We start from the raw sequence: 26074 nt of genomic DNA, 5'->3' as shown, positions 1-26074 counted from the left end.
CACCTGGACAGCCTTGGGTGCAGCCACAGCACCAGCGGTCCCTGCTGTGGGCTTCTTCCCAGCCACAGGAGGAACACCAGAGGACTCCACTTTCTAAGAGACAAAGAAAAATGACGTTTACTTTAGATCAAGAAAGAAATAGCTCAGCAGACGGTGATCCGTGCATCAGCTGTTTTGCATGAATACCGTTGGGTTAAGACTCTGAACCCTTCACAGAAACTAATGGAGCTTAGCATCAGTAGGTTTCAGCTTTCAGATTAACGCTGACAAAGTGGTTAAACACGTATCTAAAAATAAAGAACAGGAACAATCTGGGTTTTCCCACAGCGTGACAGAAGGAGCAGATCTGGAGACACATTTTGGTGAAGTAGGAGCACCGTACCTGGGCACTGCCAGCAGACACAGCAGCTTCCAGAGTAAAATCACCAGCAGGTTTTCCAGTCTGAGCTTTCTTCCCAGCAGGAGGCGGAGGAGCTTTCTGCAACATCAAGAGACATCACAGAGGAAGTGAACAAATAGTTCAACAAGAGATGCACAGAGAAACTGGTGGTGACCAGAATTGTCTAATTTTCAGCTGGACTGACCCTGACTGCCCCATCCAGAAGGTCTGAATAAGGTCAGGTCTATTTTTGATGATACTAAACGTAACTACAGCAGGTCGCCCTGACAACGCTCCTCTGTGTTGATGCAACTATGACAAAGACTCAAAGTGACGCATTTTCATCTTCACAGAGATGCTTAAACTGAAGTCAGAGGAAGCAAACAAACCAACAAGGTCTACCTTTAGGAGTTTTTTAAGTGTCTGGCTGTGGGAGAGAGTGAGACTCTCAGTAGCTAACAGGAAGGCAGAACGGTGTACAGAAAACTTTTTCTGCATAATCTTTTTGCGTTTTCAGCCTCTGTCTATTATGGAAGAAGCTACATTTGAAAACGTTGACAGCCTTTTGGAAACCTCAACGTTAAGATGTGGATCCACTTTCTCTCCAATATGCACACAGAGACGGTGCTCACAGTAATGCTAACCTCGCTAATAGTTAATACGAGATGCTAAAGCTCTTAAAGAGAAACTGCAATTGTGTAAAACTGATCTGGCTGATTTAAGAATACCAAATGGGTTTGCAAACCTCTGATATAGAGATGTGGAAATAAAGCCAGTTGCAATTAGAGATTCACCTGCCAGTCATACAATAAATGGCGTACCTGTGCCGGAGCAGCTGAAGGTGTGACCAGCGGAGCCTGGACTTTAGGTGCTGCTGAGGAGGACGTGAAGCCTTCAGACAGGAAGTCCAGAGCATCGCCGGTCCCAATGGTGGGCTAGAGAGGGACCGAGAGAAGAATCAATCAGCTGATGTGACACTGATACGTTAATGTCTCAAGTTATTAAAAATTATCATGAACAGGTATTTTACTTTGAAGTTCTTTAGATTAAATTAGTTTCTGTCTGACCTCAGGTTTTGGAGCAGGCAGTTTTTTGAGCTCCTCTTCGTTAATCCTATAGCCTGGGGGAAGTGTGTCCTCCCTCTCTCCCACTCGCACACCTTTTTCCTGCTTAACGTTGCCTTCCTGTAAAAGTTAAAAATGCCAAGATAACATAAGCAACGGGGACATCTTGTGCTTAAAGTCAGTGCATAGGCCAACTTTCTGCAAAGCGTTCAATAGCCGAGCGCCCCGCTCCGTGGTCGCGCTCCTACCGAAACCATTTCCTCTGGCTTGAGTTTGGGAGATTCTGCTTTGGGTTTTTCTTCTGGCAGCGTGTCAACAAGAGCACTAAGAGCATCCAGAGACATGGGGTCGCCCTGAGGAGAGAAGAGAAAAGCTGTTGATCCAACTGGGACAATCAATTCTCACTTAACATGTAGAATCAAAGGTTCTCCAGAGGAAATGTGAAGCAAAAGATAAAGTCATTTCTGGCGCTGCACCTGGTCAGCCTTTGGTGCAGCCACAGCACCAGCGGTCCCTGCTGTGGGCTTCTTCCCAGCCACAGGAGGAACACCAGAGGACTCCACTTTCTAAGAGACAAAGAAAAATGACGTTTACTTTAAGTCAAGAAAGAAATAGCTCAGCAGACGGTGATCTGTGCATCAGCTGTTTTGCATGAATACCGTTGGGTTAAGACTCTGAACCCTTCACGGAAACTAATGGAGCTTAGCATCAGTAGGTTTCAGCTTTCAGATTAACGCTGACAAAGTGATTAACACGTATTTAAAAATAAAATAAAAAAACAGGAACAATCTGGGCTTTCCCACAGCGTGACAGAAGGAGCAGATCTGGAGACACATTTTGGTGAAGTAGGAGCACCGTACCTGGGCACTGCCAGCAGACACAGCAGCTTCCAGAGTAAAATCACCAGCAGCTTTTCCAGTCTGGGCTTTCTTCCCAGCAGGAGGCGGAGGAGCTTTCTGCAACATCAAGAGACATCACAGAGGAAGTGAACAAATAGTTCAACAAGAGATGCACAGAGAAACTGGTGGTGACCAGAATCATCTGATTTTCAGATGGACTGACCCTGACCTCCTGATCCAGAAGGTCTACATAAGGTCAGGTCTATTTTTGATGATACTAAGCGTAACTGCCCTGACAACGCTCCTCTGTGTTGATGCAACTATGACAAAGACTCAAAGTGACGCATTTTCATCATCACAGAGATGCTTAAACTGAAGTCAGAGGAAGCACAAACATAACCAACAAGGAAACTACCTTTAGGAGTTTTTTAAGTGTCTGGCTGTGGGAGAGAGTGAGACTCTCAGCAGCTAACAGGAAGGCAGAACAGTGCACAGAAAACTTTTTCTGCATATTTTTTTGAGTTTTCAGCCTCTGTCTATTATGGAAGAAGCTACATTTGAAAATGTTGACAGCCTTTTGGAAACCTCAACGTTAAGATGGGGATCAACTTTCTCTCCAATATGCACACAGAGACGGTGCTGGCTTTATTTCCACATCTCTATATCAGTCATTTAATAAATGGCGTACCTGTGCAGGAGCAGCTGAAGGCGTGACCAGCGGAGCCTGGACTTTAGGTGCTGCTGACGAGGCTGTGAAGCCTTCAGACAGGAAGTCCAGAGCGTCACCGGTCCCAATGGTGGGCTACCAGAAGAGGATGAAAAGAGTAAGACAACTTTTCCTTTTAACCGTCCAGTTATAAATTATGTTGCACTTTTTTTTATAAATACAGCGTATTTATCCGGGGCCTACCTCAGGTTTAGGAGCAGGCAGATTCTTTAGCTCCTCCTTTTTAAACCTGTAATTTGGAGGGAGAGAATCCTCCCTCTCTCCTACACGAACACCCACCTCAGGCTTGATGTTTGTCTCCTGTTTAAAGAAAAGCAAAAAAAAGTACATTACCCGTCTACTAGATAAAATATTGGGACATAGCAGGTACTGCCATTTGTCTTGGACTAAATTGTTTCACATAACATCGATTATAGATGTCAAACAAGACTTAGCCAAAGCAGTGCTGCGTTTTGAGCTCCTACCATAACCAGTTCTTCCGGTCTGAGTTTGGGAGATTCGGGTTTTGGTTCAGCCGGTCCCAGCAAGTTGTCGAGAGCACTGAGAGCATCTGCAGGGACAGAGTCACCCTGACGGGAGATGATGTAGCACACGGTGGGGTCAATCCGGCTCATTTATTTATCCTCACAGGAGACGGAAAAAAACCTGCGTTTTCAACCTCATCTCTCTCACCTTGTCGGACTTGAGCTGGGGGCCGACTTTGCTATCCAGTCCGGCCTCCAGAGAGAAAGCAGGAGCTGCTGTTTTCTTACCGGCAGGAGCAGCAGGGCACACGGCGATAGGAGGAACACCTTTCTACAGGAGACGGGCACAGTAATAATAATAATAAGAAGAAGAAGAAGAAAAAGAAGAAGAAGGGGAGACTTTAACTGAAATTAAATGAGTGCAAAGACAGCAAATATAACGTAGTTTCATTTATGTTGCCAGAAAACATGTCCTGTTTTTCTAAAAACTAATGTCCACATTTCCGCTTAACTGGAGAAGCTAGGATCCCCCTAAAGGTCGACTAAATCGGTCCATTAGGCGTGTTACTAATAATGTGCCGACTGTGCCGTCTGGGGACAACATAGGAATCCAATCAAATTCAATATAAATAAATCGACTTTATGCTGTTTTTAAAGACAGCTGAATGTACCAACCTCATCGTTTTTGAAAGGTTAACGAAATAACTTGTATTTTTCCAAAAAACGATCATCATGAGCCACAAAACACAAAAGCAAACTTGGTGCCTGGTTTAGATCTGGACTGAGCTCTGTGAAAAAATACCTGGGAGGGCAGGGCAGCATTCAGTGAGAAATCGTCGGAGGCTTTCTCCATTCTGGCTTTCTTGTCTGCAGGAGGAGCTGCTGCAGAGGTTTCAGCTTTCTGCAACACAAATGCAGAATAAAAATCCCACATCCTTCGTAATAACGCTACGGCTCTGTCATGCATTTGATATACAGTTCTTTGCAAAGGTATCCATGCCGCTTTAATTTTTCCCCACACTTGGTCAAACATAGACTTTTTGATCGGGATTACATGTTCTGGTCAGTTGAGAAATCAATTAGGCCGACATGCAAAAGCCTATGTGGGGCTCCACATCTCCCTGAACCCACCATGGCGAGACATGGTGGGAGCAGCATGAGGCTGTGGGAATGCTATTCTTCAGCAGGGACAGGACAGTCGGTCCAAGGTAAAGACGGGATGGATGGAGCCAAACTGGGATGGGCCATCAGAGTCCAGACTCACATCCAAGTGAATCAGTGGCAAGACTTGGAAACTGACTTTTACGGATGCTCTCTATCCATTCTGACTGAGCTTCAGCTGCTTTTGAAAGGATGGGCAAAAAACGTCAGCCTCAAGACGTGCAAACCAGGTCACGCACCCCCCAAAAAGCTGCAGGTGTAATTGCATTGAAACGTGGTTTTACAGTCTTAGCTTAGGGAGGATGAATATAAACGCCCCACTTTTCACATTTATACTTGTAATCGCATCATTTGCCTTCCATGTTACAATTATACTCTACGTTTTGTTCGACTGTCACATAAAATCCGACTCGATGCATTAGAGTCTGCGGCTGTAGAGAGTCGAAATGTGAAAAAAAATGTACGAGTACTTTTGCAAGACACTCAATATTTATTTAAACATACATAAACACGGGATCCTTTTGTCATATGAGAACACTGAGTGTTAAGGAAAAGATGCAATCACAGCCGACTGCTGCGCACCTAAAATAAATAAAAACCTCACCTCCTGCTTCTTGGGCGCAGCTGGAACAGTGGATGTCGTGAAACCCGAAGAAAGGGATGTCAGCGCCTCATCCGTGCTCAGCGGTTTCTGAAGCCAAAACAAGAGCAGGAACATGATCCTCAGGCCGCGACACAAATACCACGTCTCTATTCAATACAAAACGCTCCACGAGTTCCCCACGACAGCCGCACAATCCTCCACTAGATGGCGCAGCACAACAAGTCAGAAACTGAAGGGGGGAAAAAAAATAACACAAACCAGACTGCATGTACCCACTCTGAGGGAAAAGTACAGACACACCCATCCTCACATTCCACAAGGACCAAAAACTCCCAATTAAGTGTTAAGGACACGCTTGAGACATTATTAACTCTAACAGACTTTATCAAAAAGCAAAAGAAATGTAAACTAAACCCCGGTTCCACAGGATGAAGGTTATCAGGCTGGAAGATCGCAGAAGAACCACGACCTCTGAACAAGGCAGCAAATGTGGGGGTGTGACCGGGGGGGGGGGGGTTAGCAAATATCAGACGGCATGATAAAGTGCTGCTGCCAGAGCGCGTACCACAGCGTATGCGCTTGTTCGTGTGCGCATTTTTATGCGACGGCTGGATTTTGTTGAGCATGAAGTGACTAGTTCAAAATCGGGGAGGGAGCTCCGACTGTGAGCTGTTAGCAGAGCCCACACCCAGCAGTGCAATGCAGCAGCAGAGGAACCAGCAGGTCCTACTGTGGAAACAATGCCTCCTGCATGAGTGTGTGTGACTTTTTGTTTTTTGGTCCGTATAAAAAAGGAAAACATTTATCGGAAGTAAGTTTTCTACTCAGAGTTTATGGAGCTGTAGCTCCCATGAAGGCCAGTAGCCAAAGCCTTACTTACAGAAACATCCTTGGGTTTCACATCTGCAGGGGCGGGTGTCTAAAAGACAGAAAAGACAAAAAATACACATTTAAGGACTAGGAAACAAATGAATGATTCAGAAAGTTACTGTGCTGCCTTCAGGCTGGGTGAATGCACATCATCCCCTCTATTAGATTGTAGAAATGATTTCCACTTTTTAGTAGGTGCCGGCTCAGAGAAGTGAATCTAAAATAGTTTTAGTATATTCTTATTATCTGATACTGTTTTATAACCTGAGTTTTAGTTATAAAAGTAATTTTAATATTTGATTTTATTTCTGTGCGGTTGCTGGGTACCTGCTTCGCTGCTGTGCTTCCCAACTCCTGATTTGATCAAAGTATATTAACTTCTGTGAGTTCTCCAAGTTTGAAAAAGAAATAACCTCTTTACTAAAATTTCTAGCTCTTTTTAATTCTTTTAAATTGTTTTTTTCCCTGCCTTTTTTTTAAAAGAATCTTTCACAATGAAACGAGAGCAAAACAGACGAGTTCAAGGTAACTTCGTTATCTTCTTTTTTTAATATGATTTTGTTGTATTAGACAGCTCTGATGCATTATGGGACTGCTGTCTGCAATGCAAGCGCCTATAATTAGCTTATTCTCACAGGCCGCCTTCTAGTGATTAAATGACAGTTTAACTAAGCAGGTCTGCCATGTGTCGACTACCTTCATTACCTTATGTTAACCTCTTTGTTAACATAAGCGGTATTATGGTTATCAGGAGTCATCTTCATGCCGTCATCCCTTAGATTGCTGTACATGCCATACTTAAACATTTTTTGAGCTGAAGGTGAAGCTGCTGCTTATGAACCGCGCGATCCACAGCTATTGGTTTCCACTTATTATTCTGTGCGTGTCAGCTTCATCTGAATTTGTTTAAGACCGAAGAGCACATTTTTATTACTAAAGCAAAACTGCAGAAGCACGGAGTTTTAAGAAGGACTCTCACGTTGCAACACACACTGCAACATGAGACAGTTTATCAAAAGTGCGACCTGCTTAAGAGGTTTAAAAGTGTTGTGAAAGCACCAACCACTGCATGCTAATACTATGACATCTTGTTTGAACACTTTACCTCAGTAAAAACTTCAGTCACAGGTCACAGACGGTATACATACCTACATAGCCGTTCTCTGTAGACACGTTTGCTAGTGTCCTTCCTTAATAATAATAATAAAAAAACAGCTCTAGAATAACTTTAAAACTTAAAAAGTTGAATGACATCCCTTTGGTGTTTTAATTTGAAATATCTACCACAAATCAGAAATTGCCTTTGATGTTTGAATCTATTATATAATTTAAAAATTTAAAAGGGTGTGATGGGGCAGCACCCTTTGCAGCAAGCACTGCTGAGGTACCTCCGATGCAACTCTATGTTTGAAACACCACTATAACGCAAAGATTAATAGTCTTTTAAGGGTAACAGCAACTCTGTACACGTGTGCAGCATAAACGCAAAAAAAAAGGGACCAATGTGTAAAAGGGAGGAAATTTAACCGTTCTTTGAGGTTTGGCAATCTTCATGACAGCAGCCACAAAAAGAAACATGCAGAGAAGCAAAGCTGAAGCTGTGAAGCAGCAAACTGACCGTGTCTGCCTGTCTGTATTGTGGAGGCAGCGTGTCGTCCCTGTCGCCGCACTTCTGGACCGTCTCAAAGGTGACTACATGCTAAGAAACATGCACCATGCAATTACACATAGCAAAGCCGTGCAAGGCAGCGTTCATTCATCCAAAACAAATGCATGCAAAGCTGTGCCTACGCTGTACCTCTACCACCTCTGGCCCCGTGTAAGCAGGCTGTGAGGGTGCGACAGAATCGGCTGACGGCAGCGTGAGGGCCAGGGTATCAAGCGGATCCGCAGCAGGGGCCTGCACAGGCAAGAGGACTGAGCAAAGCGACTGGCTTTACAAAGCGGACGCAGAACGGGGCCGGTTCAAAACGCCTTTACCTGTTTGGCTGCTGTCGCTTTTGCCGTCGAGGGAGGAACCTCCACCTGCACCTGCAACAGAGATAAGCGTCAGCATCATAAAGAAACGCTTCCTTTGTTCAGACAACCGATCGCAATCTGGAACATATGTTAAGTCTCCTGATTGGAACGCATTCAGTCTTTTTCTGTCAACTGTATAGATTTTCCCTCGTTGCGTTTTTGCAGTCAGCCTCCACCAGAGTTCAGATCGTGATCGTCTACCTTTGTCTGGGCTGCCTTAGTGTCCTCTTTCTGTGCTGGTGATGAAACCTTTCCAGCTACAGCTGCTGTAGCTGCAGCTGACTTAGACGTTACACCGGCATCGGCTTTAGGTGCCTGGGCTTTGACTGTCGCGGTCGCAGTTGTGCTCTAAAAATGCAAGAGATTTAACCGATTTACAGGCCAGGTTCATGTACAGTGTGCTTATGCAAATTGCGCAACGCATGCAAAGAGCACGTGGGAGGCAGGAAAGTGAGTCGCCGATATCCAGAGAGGAGAAAAGCCTCGCTCCAGCTTTGTCAGGTCAAAAGACGAGAAAGGAAACTGTTGCAAGAGCGCAGATATTTACAAAAACCTCGCCTTTTTAGTCAGTTCTTTGAGAGAGTGACCAAGGTTTGCGGATCTGAGTCATGCCGCAGGACGACAAGCAGAAGCATGCTGAGCAAAGATTCAGGGTCACCCTTCTTCTCCAGAAATTCAACCTCAATGTTGGAAGGAGACCAAAGCAGTTTGAAAGAAAATTCCCACAACAGAGTCTACAGGAGATGTTTCCAAGTAAAGCCAGAAACTACACCTGGTAAAACTTTGACTCAAAGAAGTAGAAGAAAAAAAAAGAGGGAAAGGCAAGACATCGTTAAAAGGATATGATGCGCCCCAACACGGACTGGAAGGGTGGTCTACCTTGGCTGTGTCTTTGGGTTTGGTCTCTGCAGTGGTGGCAGCTGTTCCAGCAGCAGGAGCGTGGACTGTGGCTTTGACTTGGGAGACCGGAGACGCCTACAGACATGTAGCCGAGTGATGATATGATATGAAAACCCAAAGCGTTTACAGCGTCCTCAAGCAAATAAGTGTGTGCAGAAGGGATGTGTAAAAAAAGCCTTCCAGGCATTAGGGAAAATACCAGAGGGTGAACTGGAAATTGTTTAAAACAGATACAGCACCTTGCAAAACTATTCCTACTTCCTGTATTACCCCCCCCCCCTCCCCCCCATTTTGTCACCTTAAGACCCGAATCTTTAATATCTTCTAAAGGAGTTTGGTGTGTTTGACCAAAACAAAGAAGTGCAGAAATGGGAAGCGGGAGGAAAATGCCGTGTTCTTCAAACTTGTTCACACCTGATAACCATAGAAGTGACGCAAGCATTTTATTCAGCCCCACTGAGCCAATACTTCCACTCCGTTTTTTTGTTTTTTTTACTTTATTTATTTAAAAAGGAACCATGTTACAATTAAAAAACACAAATGTTACCATTTGATGCATTGTACCAGGGTAAGCCAAAGGCTAATTTGCATCTGCAGTCCCTCATTCAACAGATAAAAACAGCAAACATACAGAAGGAGTTCAACATCATGCTCCCTCATCACCCATAAACAATCTTATGTGGAGTGCTCAGGGTGATGTGCAGTGTTCGTTTTTCACAGCACATCATTTGTATGCAAGCACATAATTTGTATGTGCTGTGTCTCTCTGAACAGAGCATCTTCCTTCTAAGTTTTGCTTTATCCACGCTGTGGGGCAAACTGCAAACAGGATGCCTTAAGGTTTTCCTTCAACGCTGGCTTCTTTCTCGCCACATTGGGTGTCTATTTGTCACGTGGACAGATTTTCACACCCGAGTAGTGAATTTCTGCTGCTCCTCCAGAGGTACCATGGCCCTGGCGGCTTCTCCGGCCCAGCTTCAAACATCTCCACCACCTCCTGTCTGCTGTGCTTCTTGGTCTTCGTGATTCTGCTCGTCCACTAATGTCCACCAACAAACCTCTGAGGTGTTCACAGAACGGCTGGTTTCACACAGGTAGATTTACCAATTAGATGACTACCTGAGGCCTTTTGTTTCATTGGGTTTTATTTGGGAGTACCACAATAAATGGGGGGGCTGAGTACATATGTTCCTCCACTTTAACATTTTATGTAATAAAAGAAAATTAATAAAAAGCCATGGATCATTTTTAATCTACTTCAGAGTTATGTAGCACTTCGTGTTTGTTATTAAACAACTCAGGAAAAAACATTAAAGTTTTGGTTTTAAAGTGGAAAAAATGTGTAGACTTTCTTGATAAATGAATAGATTTGCAAGGCACTGAAATAAAAATAAATAAATAAAAAAAAGCACTGCCCAGTGACTTCCTGATGTTAGTGCCTGCTGATGACATGTCAATGACAGTAGCGCCGGCTCAGTTTTAGTCTTCAGCCATGGAGGATTTGAGAAAAGGAGGATTGGGAAAGTTATTTATGGGAGGTCAGCAATGCAGTGTGTGAGGAGCAATGGGCCCAAACGGGATGAAAGGAGAGTCCGTTTAAGAGCCACACCAAGGGGTCAGCTTGCGACACGTGAGGGATCAAGAAATGTGGATGACCCGAGCCGTAGAGAGGCACACAGTAAAGAGATCAAGCCAGAGAAGAAGAGATCCCAGCGTTCACTTAACGAGCACACTTAAGGATTTTAGACCAAAAGAAGAGAGAGTGGTGCAAGATGTTACACCGAAGAGCCAAGGATGCCCCGCAGTTTGACTTTGACAAGCAGGATCCATCTACCTCTGCTTTGGCTTTAGGCGAATCCTTTCCTGCGGTTCCAGCTTTAGCTGCTGCTCCTGCTGACACGCCGCTCCCCGCGGCCCCGCCTGCTGCTGCTGTGGTAACCACTCCGGGCTTTGAGGTCATGGTGGATCCAGAAGGTGCCTTCTGAAATGCACCAAGTGTGAGGAAGTGGATGGAGGAGAAGAAAAATCTACAACGCCATTACCATGCCAACTTTACTCTAAAGTCTCGGTTTTTAAAATTCAATCTAGGCCCGACATTCTAGTTCCCCCATATTTATGTAAATCTTACTAAATTAAGGGGTTGCACATGCAAGACAGCAGCAATAACTAATAAAATGCCTCACATGTATTTATCCTGTATTTATCTGCAGTAAACGACAGTAAATAGCAATCTCAGTATGGAGAACCAGGAACTAGTTCTGGAGGGAGAGTCGAGTTAACTGGGCTTTTCTGCTGCAGCAGAGTCGTCCAAACTCTGACCACAAGGGGCATCAATGACACGTTAAAAATACCTGTGGAGCCAGAAAAACTATTTTCTTTCTGAAATAAATACTGAAAGTAATTTCCTAAATACATAATGTTTTATTGAACAAAATATAGTCATCGGAATTCTCTCATAGAGGGATTAGTAAATTATTGTACAGCCAAACAAGAGATGAAACTAGCCTCATAATTGAAAACAGTGAGTAAATCTGCATTAGTCGTAATTCTCAGTTCATGGAGGACCCACAAAAATTATTCCACGGTCCACAACTGGCCTGTGAGCCACAGTTTGGACTTCCTCACACTAAAAGGAACCCATCACCAGGAACCAGGGTAAAGTTCAGCTCAATATGACAGAAAGTCGTGTTCTAGCGTGATGGCCAGGCTACACGACTTGCTGCTGCAGGAGATTCGTGTCAGACAGGTCCGGCTGGCAAATAACTCAAACAACAAAATAGCCACAAGGTTACAGGTGTCTATGCGCTTATGGGTGCAGTCAGGTGCTGAGAAGAGAGCGAGGAGGAAGGGAAGACAAAAGAAGGTCAAATAATAACCAGATGCCGGACACAGTGGCAATCACGCTGCACTAGAAAATGTCCGTCACTGCTTAATATACATATGCTACAGCCAAATATGAGCTGTAGGAGTGCTAAATTGGTGGGGTCTGTAAGCAAATAACCAGGAACTTGCTTCAAAGATGAAAGATTTCGTCTAAGATGGCTGATTATTGAAAGGCCTTCTTACACTGTCAGAAATAAAGCATGTTGTCTTTATTTTCATAACCACACATTTTTTTTCTTATAGTGCAAAACGATAAGCAAAACGGATGGCTGAACGAAAATAAAAAAACAGAAATGCTAAAATGTGAAGGTAATGACAGATTTGACTGTCCGTTTAGTTAATCTAATATCTGTCCTGATGCTTCATTCAACATCAGTAATCATTTTTGATTATTGATGTTAAAGAAGGCCTAAAGTCTAAAACATTATTCCTTTCCAGCAGCAGGAACCTCTGTGCGATCACTGCCTTAAAATAGTCAGGACTCTAATCACCAAGCAGGCCACATGTTGGTCCAGCATGCTCTTCCCTACGAAGCGTTGCTGGTATCTAAAATGAGCGAAAATCCAGTTTGCCCCATTTAGGCCTGTTTGCTGTTGGCATGATAACTGAGAATTTGCACAGGCCCGTTTTGTACAATGTGTATAAAAACAAAGACAGCAGGACAGAATCCGTTTCAAACGCCAAAACAGACGCCGCCTAAGCCTCGTGGTTGATGGACAACAAAAGCCCTTACGCTGTGTTCAAACACCGTCTGCCAGAAAGCAAAACACAATCAAGTCGGACACTCTAGCGCCGTTATGGAATGAAAACTATTTTTTTTGTGTGTTATCATTTGTTGTCATTGTCTGCGTGGATTGCTTTGATAATGGTCTTCAGGTCATCTGCCTTGCTGGGACTGGTGTCTCTTGATCAAGCCAGGAGAGTTTTATGGTGTTCAGGTCAGGGGAGTCCGCTGGCCAGTCAAGAACAGGAACACCACGGGTCACTGGACCAGCTTTTGGTACCTTTTTGTCGGCGTGGGCAGGTGCCAAGTCTGGCTAGAAAATCAAATCAGCATCTCCATACAGCTCGTTTGCAGAAGGAAGCATGAAGTGCTCTAGAATTTCCTGCTAGACGGCTGTATTGACTTTGGACTTCAGAAAAATGGTAAATGGCTAGTACTTGTATAGCGCTTTAACTAGTCTTGACGACCTCCAAAGCGCTTCACACTACAGTTTAGTCATTCACCCATTCACACACACATTCACACCCTGACGGTGGTGAGCTATGTTAGTAGCTACAGCTGCCCTGGGGCAGACTGACAGAGGCAAGGCTGCCATGCACCAGCACCAAAAGGGCCCTCTGACCACCGCCAGCAGGCAATGCGGGTGAAGTGTCATGCCCTACGACACAACGACAGAGACAGTCAGTGCGTGTGATTGAACCAGCAACCCGCCAAAACACAGTGGACCAATGGCAGCAGATGACATGGCACCAAAAAAAACATCACTGACTGTTGAAACTTCACTCTGGAAGCAACGTAGATTGTGTGCCTCTCCACTCTTCCTCCAGACTCTGGGACCTTGATTTCCAAAGGAAATGCAGGATTTATTATCAGCTAAAAACAGGACGTTGGATCATTGAGCAACAGTTCCTTTTCTCCTTAGCCCAGGTAAGACTCTCGTAGCCCATGTCTAGTATTCATCTGAGTGTGCTGGCTCTTGAGGCAATGACTCTAGCCTCAGGCCTCTCCTTGTGAAGTTCCCATGAAAACCTGAATGGATTTCACTTGACAATCCTCTCAAGGCGGCAGTTCTCCCTGTTGCTGGTGTACATCTTCTACCACACTTCTTCCTTCCACTCAACTTTCTGTTCATATGCTTATACAGAGCTCCTAACAACCAGCTTCTTCAGCAACGGCCTTTTGTGGCTTCCCCTCCTTGTGAAGGGTGTCGATGACTGTCTGCATCTCTGTCCAGTCAGCAGTCTGATTGTGTCGCCTATTGACCCAGAGCGAGAGACGGTTTCAAGGCCCAGGAAACCGTTGCTGGTGTTTTGACTTAATTAGCTGATGAGGGTATGACACGAGTTTCAAATAATGAAATTTTATCCGCAGTATTCTAGTTTTCCGAAACACAGACCTTTGGGGTTTTCATTATCTGCAGGCCATAATCATCAAAAATACAAGAAACAAGGGATTGGTATATATAACTATGTGTAATGGTTCTACAGAATATATGAGTTTGAGATTCTGAGATGAAAGAAGAAATGTTGCCCTTTTACGCAATATTCTGATCTTTTCAGCTGTACCTATATAGCGTCTTACATTTCAAAATTGTTCACGTTTTGTCTAACATGAAGTCCTATTGAAGTATATTGAAGTTTGTGGTAATAACGTGGCTGAAATCTGTAAAGGTTTAAGGTTCAGAAACACTTTTTAAGAAGGCACTAAATGGACAACTAAATATTTTGAAGTTAAAAAACAACAAACATTTTCTATATTTCGATCTAATTCTTTTGTGGTGGGTTTCTGCATAAAAATTTACTGAAGAAAAGAAAATAGTTTCTCCGTTTTTTTTTTCTGGCAATAGAGCAAAGAGCATCCGCTCTTTTCTAAAAGATGTTGTAGCTCTTGAAGACAACCTAGAGCTGTGGCAGGAGAGGAAACATCGACACAGCTCAGATAATGGGGGGTTGTCGGGGTCAGCCAGACACGGGAAGTCAACAAATTGTTTTCTTTGGAGAGAAAAAAAATGGGAGGTAGAAAAGAGATTGAACAAAAGAATGCCCGATACCTCAAACTGTGCAGTGTTCCCAGCAGAGACCTGAGGTGCCGGTTTGGGTGTTGACTGGCTTGACTGCGACTGCAGAGAGAGAAACACACAAAGAAAAGAAATAAAACGTCACACATGTGCAGTGAGTGCAAGAAAACATCTTAATTAGATAAAGATTCGCACATGAACATTTGGATTTCACAAAAGCAGGATCGGCGGTAAAACAACACATTCCATGAATATCATTCTTGCAAACCACGCAGACAAGAATCTGCACAGTTACTGTGTCAAGATACATGAAAATAACTCCAGGATTAATTGTGAAAACAACAAAAAACAAACAGCAAGACTGGACTAAAGCAGTGTGATCATGAACCCAGCCACTGCAGACCAGTCCGATGGATGAATCCAGCGCTGCATTCCTGGCTGCAGGGTGTGACTGCAGGCCGACAACAGAGTGCAAATACACAGCATGACTGTTGTCAGTGGTCGCCCCGGAAACGGGAGGCAGGGACAGCGCCATGCTGCAGCCGAGGTCACGCACAGTAAAATAAATGCTAATCTGCTAGCTTTGTTACCTTCAGGTGTCCATACGAAATCACCCTTTTAATGTTAAGACCAGATTACTTTTGTTTGAGGTAACTGCAGCCAATTTATTTTATTGTTTTTTTGGTGGGGTGACCAGAACAAAAATCCCTTTAGCCAGAAAACAGTTTGAAGGAGGAGCCCAAAGGAAATGTAATCTGGAATGAATCGCTACGTTCTGAAAAACCAGTCAGACCGGTTCAAAGGTCAGACAAAACCAGATTTTTGAGTCATTTATCATACGTAAGTCATATGATTACATGCACTCCTCATGGGCATGTTTTTTTTCCTTTTCCTTTTCTCACAGGCTTACATGGTTATACAACAGGCAACTTTCAAGTACAGCTCAAGTTTTAATCTAATGGGAATTTTTCCTCATCCACACCTGGTCAAAAACCATACTTATAGGCTAAAATCTATATATACATCCCTAGTAATATTTGTTTAAATGTCCCTTATAGGCTTATGTAGCCATCAACAAGCTTATTAAACAATTCTGCCTTGATATTTGAGTAATTGGAGTTAATTAGAGCTAAATTAAAACAAGTTAATTTCTGGCGATGGACCCCAACTTTAACCATAGTTCATAAATTTACACCACCACTGGGTTCAGGGATCCCTCCAGAATCACAATGTTATCTGGTTTATCAACTCCAGAACCAGTTTTCATGTGTGTTTGGGATTATTGACCTATTGGAAAACCAAACTGTGTACAAGTTTCAATCTTCTGACTCAAACTGCCATGCTCAGATGAAATTAAATTGGTTATGATGTTCAAGAACCACCCGGGAACCACCAAGACGCAAGCCAATCATCGATAGGAAACTGCTGGAACACCAGTGTCACTTTCCACAGGGAAGTGGGTGGCCTCGTCAACAGAGACCTATAGGGTGCCGACTGAAAATAGAAGAATCTTGTTATAAAACGATGCTTTCAAGCTCAATGCAGCGGCCAGTGTGGACTACCCACATGTCTGTTGGAGAAAGACAGATAAAGACTGACAAGGAGAACAGAGATAAGACAAGGCTTTAAAAACCAGGATCACCGCATGGACCGTATGGAAGGATTATGCTATGAAGCTGTTTTGCTGCAGGCACCGCTGGCGTTTAGCACAGAACCGGTGAAATAGTGAAGATGCGGAACCACCGGCGTATTATTCAACATCACCTAAGATCAGCAGCCAAATGGTTGAAACTTTGACGTATTTAGATGTTTCAACAGCAAACTGATCCTGGACATGAAACCAAACTACTTCTGGAAGTGATAAAATACGCATTAAGCTTCTGGAAATGCTTTCTCAATACTCAAGACAATTAAAAGAACTTAAGACAATTAAAAATGCACGGATTATACATAAGGGCCAGGAGCAACATGGAAGGAAAAAAAATAAAATAAAAACACGCCCAAGGATCTATATTAAGTATAAGTATAATCTATATTGTGTATGCCCAAAAGACAAAAATGGAGTGCATAAAAAAATCCTGATGTATTAAATTAATGCGCATGCACACCTGCGTGCTTGTTTTCCCTGCGTAAATCCCAGCTGCACCTGAACCTTTGCGTACCTGGTTCCGCCTCAGGTTCTGCCCTCTACATGCCCAGATTCAACCAGAAATGGTCAACGCAAAGCACCTCATGAATGACAATGTGTATTTAAATGAGTCAGCTGATCAGTGTTGCTTCATGGTTGCCAATGGCAACCACGGAGAAAAGTGCAAAGAAAGGCATTTTTGAAACTTATAAACCAGAGGTAAAAGCACATTTGTTGTCCACGTTAAAAGAACTTGGGATTAGAAAATTTAATCTTATTATTGTCTTAAGCGTAAGATGACGTGTCGAAATGGCGGAGGCTGTGTGCGTCGGGATCATCGAGCAGGAGTTAGGCCCGGAGGGATGAGGGTCCCAGCCCGATGAATCACCACCACCCCCGTGTGCAACTTTCAGTCCCCGTTTTGTGCGTAAGCAAGCTTCAGAAATGAGGCATCGGGTCTGTGCCAGGAAACCAGACCATTTAAATGAACTCTACCATGTCTGATAAGAGGTCTGATGAAGCATCCCATCACAGTTATGCCTGGCCTTTGATGCTGATGGCTACAAAAAGCAAATAAATAATTAAACTTATAATATAAGGCCAAGGTAAACAGCTGACCAGCACTGCACATGGAAATACATAAGGTAAACAGGAAATCCCTTACAGCAGCAATTATTGTTCTGGCAAATAATACAATAAGGGTTTCGCTAGTTTCTCGTTTTGTTTTTCATTCCTATAAAAAAGCTTTACAACTTTGGGAATAACTTTAATCAAATGTAAAAAAAAAAAAAATCCCGGCTGTTATCGACAAATTAAAACTACCTGTAGACTAGGAGAAAGCGTAGGCTTGCCTGGTTCGTTCGCTCAGACTGTAAGAAATGATGACTGCAGAAAATGCATTTTACTTTTCACAGTTTAACGCGGGGATGAAACGGCTGCAAAATAAACTGTTTGTGTAGTCTGCATGTTGGAAGCATGCCACAGTCTCCAGGTGGAGCTGAAAAAACAGCAAGGCCCAGCCCAGCTCTTTGAAATGAGCTTAGCGATGAGCGGATAACATCCACACCTCTGATGCCGGGGTGGGATTGCTGCTGAGAGTTTCCCATCCAGCCCAGTGCATTGTGCGGTGTTGTATCATTGTGTATTCAGACATAACCGAGCCGGCCGGTCAACATACTCAGCTCATTTGTTCCAAACAGAATTGATACTGTGACTAATGACCTTATAGACTTAGACGATTGCTGTTGCAGCTGTAAAGGGTTCACGTTCATTAAAAGCTTTGATACAGAGTCCCAACACAAAAGAAGAATATTATGATGCAGTAATAAGAGTCCACGTCCACCCAGCTATCTGTAATCTGTTGCTTATGATGAAGAAATCACTGCACCTCTAGAGAGTCGGTGATGGCCTTTCACACAAAAGCGGACCACAACCCCATCTCTGAATGCGAACTGCATGAACTGTTCACTTTTTTTTTTTACCCAAAGGGAAATTTTAAAGAAATAGCTCATCTAAATTCAGGAATATCCATGTCCGACAATTAAATAAGTGAAAAATCTTCAACAACTCAAGCTAAGTTTCACTCAAATCCAGGTCTGTGCACGTATAGGTGGGACAAAAAAAAAAAAACAACAACAATAAAATGTAATTCTCTTTGCTATAACATTACATTTTACAGACTGCTGTCAGAGTGGTAGTTCAGAAAGAGAAGGAAGTGGTACAAAAGGAAGAAGTGAGGTCACAAGCACCCAGGGCAACCCCACCACCACAGAGGAAGTCACCCTGGCACGGTTGTCACAGTAAACAACTGCCTTCCTAAATTACAAGAGGATCTTTTAATAGGTTCAGAAAGTAGTGTTGTTGTAATTTAATAAGCACGCAGCATGAGAGCAGTCCACATAGTGCACAGTGAAAGCTAAGGCTAGTGGCGAGTTCTGTACGGTGGTTTTTAAGGGCTCCGGTCTAGATCTCATCACCTCTAGATCAAAATACATTAGCTGATGATAATAATAATAATAATAATAATAATAATGATGATAATAATCTACAAGAAACAGCGACCTTTTAAGATTTCTGTAGCGCTTGTGGCCCTTATTCACAACAGTCGGGCAGCAAACGAAAAAGGAGACAAGTAATGGCACGCAAAAAGTAGTTTCAGTGTGTTTGAATTAGGAACACGGTAGATTGGGGTAAGAGTAGAAGATAGGACTCATTTGTGCATCGTCCCAGAGATTAAGGTCACAAACTTCCGATCCGTGAAGGTCAGTATAAATAAATGTAGAATCTGCAAAGTGGTATCCGTGTACGTTTACATCCATGAACAGGGGTTTCCATCTTAAAAGCCAGCTTTAACAACACGTAGTACACCTTGACTCTGGTCTCTCCTTGAGGACAAGTCTGCCTTCAAAAGTATTGCACAAGTATTCCTTCTGGTGCCATTTAGAAAAGACAGGTGAGGCAACACTTAAGCCAGTGTTGCTGCCGGAAACCGACCAGGAAACTAGGAAAACCATATTGAAAAAAACAACAACTAAGAAACTTGAAGAAAAAAAGTTATTCAGCTCTCATTTACGGCTTATGGACAGCTTTCAGAATAACGTGATAATACACCAAGAACAAAGACAGCCAATAAAGAAGAATTCAAAAGTGGAGTATCTGCACAGGAAAAACAGCTACATACCTACACAAGAGCCTAAAGCTCAAGGGGCAGGGACGGGCTTGAAAGAACAGAGACGTTAACTTAAGAAGGTTGACAAAAGGAGCTCGCCTCACGAACCAACAGCCTAAATACTTTGAGAGTTTTCTGCCAGCGGTCACCTCTTATCGCTTCATTCCTACATTCCTCATGGCTCCTCTACAGCAGCAGCTTGAAGATAATAACCTGTCCATCTCCAGGCACACGAGGCAAAATCTATAGACGCTTGAGCACAATACACTTTCAGCTTAAGCCCCTATAAGAGTCGAATCTTTTGCACAGTTAAATGTAGCTAATAAACAAATACGATCCTGTTTGCCTTTCAACCCCTATGTGTCAAGCTCAAGGTCAGGTCCCTCTCCCAGATTCACTTCCTGGCAGATCTTCAGAGGTTTTTTGTTTTTTTTCCCCCACACCTTTCCTAGAAAAGCTGAAACATGTTGTGCGTGACCTGATACAAACTCATCACATCAATCTTCGCAGTTCTCGAAGAGCTTGACTGAGAAAAGGACTGCGATGACCCAGCATTGGTTCCAGCAGCAGACTGCTGCACATTTCACCAGAGCGGTTCTGCCACCGCTTCGTATTTGTCATAGGTCGTCTTTGGTCAGGAGAGAGTTGAACTGGCAGTGGGGCGCATACGTCACACTCTGAGCATGCTTCATTTGTCATCCGGTGACAGAGCTGTGGCAATAGACGGGGCCTGGTCAGGTCCACCACCACGAGCGTTTGCATGCGCCCTTTGAACACGCGACTGATATAAACAGAACATAGGGTTTTTTTGTGTCCAGAGATAAAAATAAATTAAATACAGCTCTAAATAATGAATAAAGTCAATAAATTGGTAGAAAATGATAAGATTGCAGGCTGTGTGTCTGTGCTATTCATTGTTTTATACTTTATTAATTCAAATTTACACTGACAGCAGTGGGCAACATAAGCTCAGATTGCTCCTACAGGTCATTTCCATCCTTGCTCTCCTGACAGAGGATTTGTTCTTCGTTCAGGAGGTGCTCTCCAACACAACCTCGTGTCGCAGCTCCTTTCCCGGGTGATTCCCCCGGTTGTCGTTAAAGAATACAGCCACTGAACACGGTTGCATACCACTGATTAAACGCACACGACCAGTTTGTCTTTTTCTCCCTTTTTTTTTTTACAGTGAAACATTTTACCCGAGACGGGGTTAAATTTAAGTCAGCTGCAAAGCGGCACTGTGCAAGATTAGGATACCATTGATCCAGATGTAGTAATACTACATAAAACGTCTTGATTTATTTGAATAATTCATGCACTTCAACTAAAACTAAAAGTGCACGCACACCGTCTTACACAAATGCTAAGGAATTTGCATAAAAATCGGCTTTGATCTGGAGGCCAGACAGCAGAAAGCACGCTGGTGCTGCAGAAGCTAGCGGACGGTGAGGCTGGCACACTCGTCACGTGACCAGAGAGGCCTGCTGCGGAGCAGGAAAACGGCGTGCCACACGAAACCTGCAGCCGCAACACAGGAAACTACATACTTGAGGTCTAGAAAGCGTTCAATTTGTGCACAGCAACTACACAAATATTAGTAACCAAGGGATGGCTTTGTCTGTGACATTTTGTGTCACGTGAGGACAGACAGTTTCATACACCTCACCCAAGTAGGGCGATAAAAGCCTGGCCCTCCTGTAAATACTGATGACTAATGCTTTGCCCCACCCAGCACCACAAGCAGGATTGAAAAACGATTCCTCGGCTAGCTGCTAAGTCTGCTTTTAAATAGCACTGGCAGCTAGTGATGATGTGGATCCCCTAAACACAGGCGATGACGTTAGGGCTGAGGACATCGGGGAGAAGAGCCCTTTCCCCTGATAAACCTCGGGTCAAATTTAGGTGAAGGAAGGAGAGCATTGTTACTGTAAAGAAGCTTGAATGAGCAAGCAAACAGCTAATGGTGTAATGTAAATTAATAACCTGCTCTACAAGACTCTCTGAGCTGATGTGACACTGCCCATCCTGGTTCTTGTAACGTGACCTGCTTTATGCCCAGTTTTCCCCATCTTATTTTGGATTTAATCTAAGATAGAGGCTTGAAATTGCACTGAACATGAAGTTTTTCAAGCGTATGTAGGTCATGCATTTCAGTTAAAAAAAAAGGGTTCAAGCGTGAAGACACCATGTGGCCAAAAAAAGAGAAAAGATCAAAAACACACAATGAAGTGGGTTGAAAGATTATTTAAAAAAAAAAGAGCCTTTATTTTACATGGCAGCTCTACTACAATCAGAACTACCAACACTTGCGCTCTTCTATGCTGGGATTCATTTTCACTGAACCAAGAGAAGCTAGGATACCTGTAGCATCAAATGAGGATCTAGGTGAGACTAGAACACCGATCCGGGAGCATTTTCTAATCGCTTAGCTTCAGATCTGACAAATGTATGTTGATGATGAAGATCTGAAATATGCTTTGATGCATTCATGAGCATTTGTACAAGTTCAGAACAGTTCTGCATTAACTTTTTATATGGCTGCCAGGTTGTTGTTTTTAGTATTTCAATGAGCAATGACTGCAGCAGCAACACAGCAACCTCACGTCACCTTGAGCCTGAATCTAGTTTTTTTTTTTTATAAATACGCACAGAAATTAGGCAAAGGCTGGATGGTTGCTGCTGAATGCTGCGATCTGAGCCCAGACAACAGCTATCAGGGCGACTTGACAGGCATCAGTCAAGCAGGAAGCCTCCACAGACACAGATAGACAGCCACCAACAGCCGAGCAGAAAGTTGGAGATACATACCATAGATTTGACTGTGTATCCTTTTAGTCTGCTGTATATTCGGCCAAGATCGCTCCACTGGCGCTGCTTCGCTTGCTTTTGAAACCCTTTAACCCACAGTATATGTCAAGCAAACAAGCAAACACCCCCTGCACACATATAAACAGGCACGAACACACAGGCAACTCACGCGTCACGCCCAGATGATAGAAAACTTGCTGCCCCGCCCCTCCTAAAGAAACCAGTCCGGACTCCACCTCGCGTCACGCAGAGCCAGCGGAGCAGGCTCGGTCGGATTGGACACGCCGTGACCAACCCACTGCGTGGAGAGAAGCGAAGGAACCAGCTCAGCCCAGAAACAAAAAATAAAATAAAAAAATGTCTGGGGCAGGTTTTGCAATGGGAGAAAAGTTTGAAGTTTTTTTTATTTTTATTTTTTAGAAAACCTAGAGCACGATGAGCGGAGGGACACGGTGAGGCTGGAACAGTGATGAGGCACATGTGGAGGTGCTGACGTTGTCCTGTTTGGCAGCCAGGGTGTGTCTGACACACTCACTGCTTAGGAATCTGAGAAGCCACTTGGCCTTCAACAACAAAGACTTAGCAAAGAAGAGAGTTAGTGTGTCTGAGCAGAGAGAGGGCAACAGGGACTAAAAATCGACAGACTAAAGGTGGTCAGACGCTCCTCAGAAGTAGTTCCTGGCTGTAGTGAGGGACTGGGCAGCAGCCAATATATGTAAAGTTCCCTAGTAAAACTTATCACAGTGACTCCTCTTCTTTGCAGAGTCGTGGTCTGAGCATCCACAGACGTAACAAGCTGATAGTTTAGATGCAGAAAATGCAGTTTTTATAACTGAGAAGCGTTTCAAACTTGTGAAAAAGGGCTGGGCTTTTTTTTTTTACAGCGCCCTCTTCTGACGGAAAGCGCTCACATCGCTCGGTGGAAAATAAAAGCCTTATAGGGGCAAATGTGATGCTTTTTAATGCTTTCCTTTTCACATTGAAATCATTCACCTTTGGTCTATATAAGGTGGAATTGCAAAGCTTTGGTCTGAATCTCTTGTTATTGTTGCTTCACAGCCCCTCTTTCACCTCTGTTGGTTTGTTAGAAAACAACTGGTGCGGTCTCATTAAAGGAGCAATTAGCATTTTTTCCCCACTAGGTGAGGTTTGGGCACTGTCTGTAGACCAAAACAAGATGTGCATCAAGCCACGCTTTTCCAGGATCTTCGGACTGCTGTGCCGATTTCGGACAGCCTTTAACTGCAACATGAACGCACATGGATATGTGTTAAATCTGGGTTTACAGCCTTCTGAAAATGAACTACAAAGTGTGCAATCCCTCCGGAGATTTTTATTCCGTGACAAGGTCTGTGCTTATATGTCATGTTATGCAAGCTTGCTGGTAAGGGACGTTGCAAGGTTCCTATGCTAAATTAGCTGTGAGAGGAAGCATACAGGTTCCTTTTCCTACCTCCTTTCTTGCTGAATGCAGTATTCGGACACCACTTATCATGGTGACCGCTGATGCACAGTCGCTTTGGCTAAAGAGTCCTTGCCCAATAGAGGTATTCAGATGGAGCCCTAGAGGTACGGTGCGGGATTACTTTGATTCAGTGTATAGCACATGTTTACTTCCTGGTTCCTGAGCCAATCATATGAGAGTTCCCAGGGTTTCCATAGAGCGCAACATTTGGTTTTGATATTTGCAAAAGAGCAGCAGCCTGCAAACATGGAAACAGGTAAGAGAAGCAGACCAGAAAGTCTCAACAACACCTAAGAAGCCTCGACATCCTTCATAAAGGAAAAACTAGTGTGTGTGTGTGTGTGTGTAGGGGGGGGGGGGGGTATCTTTTTTGTGTGTTCCGATTTTACACAAGGTGTCATTACCACTTATTGCTCCTTTAACTCTAAAGGACACATTTCACACCCTGCCCCCTCCAGGTGCACGGTGTTCTTCTCCACTGTTTTTGTAGTCTGCTGGGGGACGGTGTAGTGAATTATGTGGGTCAATACACCCAACGGCCGAACATTTTACCTTATTCACTTGTAGCTTCAGCATCCTTCGGCTTGCACTACAAAATCTCAGCGGAGAAAATAATAAACGTTGTGGATTCGTGAAATTGGTAACCTGAAAGTCCGTGACCTTGTTTAGCAGTTCTGCAGCAAATACGATGTTGTATTTGTTCAGAAAACATAGTATAGAATAGAGAAAACTGAACGACATGGAAAATAAAACCCAAACTGAATATAAAGATATCTACGCAGCATCTAGAGAAAGTGACTTCACATTTTCTGCATTCCTAAAGACTCCAAGTACACAACAAAATGTATCTGAGGGCTAAAAAAGTGGCTTTTAAGTTTGTATAAATAAGCTTAAACTGCTGTGTGTGCTCACACCTCCATGCTGCCAATTCCTTTCTATCTACTTCTGTTCTGTAACTGTAAACAAACTATTTTCTACCTCCATGTTTAAACCATTGCGTATCACTTTATTGTCGGCCTAGTTCAGTATTTTCATTAATTATGACTGCAAATGCTTAAAATGCTCAGAAAAAAAACAAAAACAGCAGAGGCGCATAATTTGTCTAATATCAATCGGCATCAAAATTTCGATGTCTGTGTTATTCCATTTGCAAAAGACTGCTTGTATTTATATTTTATCATCTTATATTGTATCATGCATGCAGGTACTGCAAGCCAAGAACATTATTTGCCAGTTGAAAGAGCTTTTGATACCCAGATCTGATGGAGTCTTTAGTTAGAGCTGCACAATATCAGCATAATATGTTACTTATTGACCACATTTCCCCACTGTTCTTTTTAGCACTACACAACGTTCCCCACCATCCTCTGTGAGCTTTAGTATCTAAGCCAATAAAGCTATCCATCTGGTGTGAGCATTGATGTGAGTTAGTCTATTACCCAGGATAAATATACACAAAGAACACAAGAAGGAGTCTGTCATTACAGTATTCAACAGCAACCCTTTTATTTGTAATATTGTGTAGCCCTACCCTGATCAAAAAAAATAACTTTTGGAGTGGCCTCCTGCTGGAAGATATTCTTTATTTGAGTCATCTAACTACATTTATTGCAGAGAACTGTCCTGGGCTGGTCACTCAGTTAATTCTCCATAAACTGGTTATAAACCGAGCAACCAAGGCCTGGGCAGTTCATAGTGAGGGTGGATCATAGATTTTCTCAGGAACAGACCTCAAATCATCAAGATGGGTAAACAAACATTCTCAACCTTCATCTTGAAGACTGGGACACCCCAGGGGTGTGTCCTCAGCCCCATTCTCTAATAATATTTACTCATGACTTCTGCCCCATTCGCTCAACCAACACCATAGACAGGTTTGTTGATAACTGTTGTAGGTAATAGGGAGTTAATAGGGTGATAATAGGGAGACAGCCTACAGAGAGGAGGCCAGCACTTGACACTATGATGGATAAATAACTTGGGACCTCACCATCTCAAAGATAGAAGGAGTCAGTTATAGATTTCAGGTAATCTAAGTGCACCACACACATTACCCCCTTTCAATACATGGCAGGTTGAGAAAGTTGATTAACTACAGCACATGGGTATCCATCTCTGCTGACCTCACCTGGAACACACACACACACACAAACACAACAAACACACGAGCCAGGGGAAATTCCAACAAGACTTATTTCTCAGGACGTTGAAACTTGTAAGCTTTTACACGGGCTCACAGATTGCTTGTCAGTGATAGAGAGCCTCTATGTGCACTCTGTGGTTCTCCAGGTGCTTTCAGGAGAACAGAAAGAACCTGTAGCAGGTGGTGAGGTCAGCGGGATACATTGTGGGAT

The 26074-nt window shown here is 43.4% G+C and overlaps 1 protein-coding gene across 1 annotated transcript in view; it reads right to left on the bottom strand.

Moving 5' to 3' along the window:
* The window catches only part of cast (calpastatin), a gene marked incomplete in the record, with an annotated part of 82460 nt that overhangs the window by 8215 nt on the left and 48171 nt on the right, over positions 1-26074 (bottom strand). Inside the window, 11 exon segments of the mRNA XM_036151846.1 lie at positions 4-93; positions 383-478; positions 1201-1314; positions 1447-1563; positions 1692-1796; positions 1920-2009; positions 2304-2399; positions 2971-3084; positions 3193-3309; positions 3474-3578; positions 3682-3743. Of these exon segments, the coding sequence (XP_036007739.1) occupies positions 4-93; positions 383-478; positions 1201-1314; positions 1447-1563; positions 1692-1796; positions 1920-2009; positions 2304-2399; positions 2971-3084; positions 3193-3309; positions 3474-3578; positions 3682-3743 (1106 nt within the window).

Source organism: Fundulus heteroclitus, chromosome 20, assembly GCF_011125445.2.
Source record: "Fundulus heteroclitus isolate FHET01 chromosome 20, MU-UCD_Fhet_4.1, whole genome shotgun sequence".
NCBI classification, from domain to species: domain Eukaryota; kingdom Metazoa; phylum Chordata; class Actinopteri; order Cyprinodontiformes; family Fundulidae; genus Fundulus; species Fundulus heteroclitus.
Note: the sequence above shows the minus strand (reverse complement) of the source record. Positions and strands in the feature narration are given on the sequence as shown.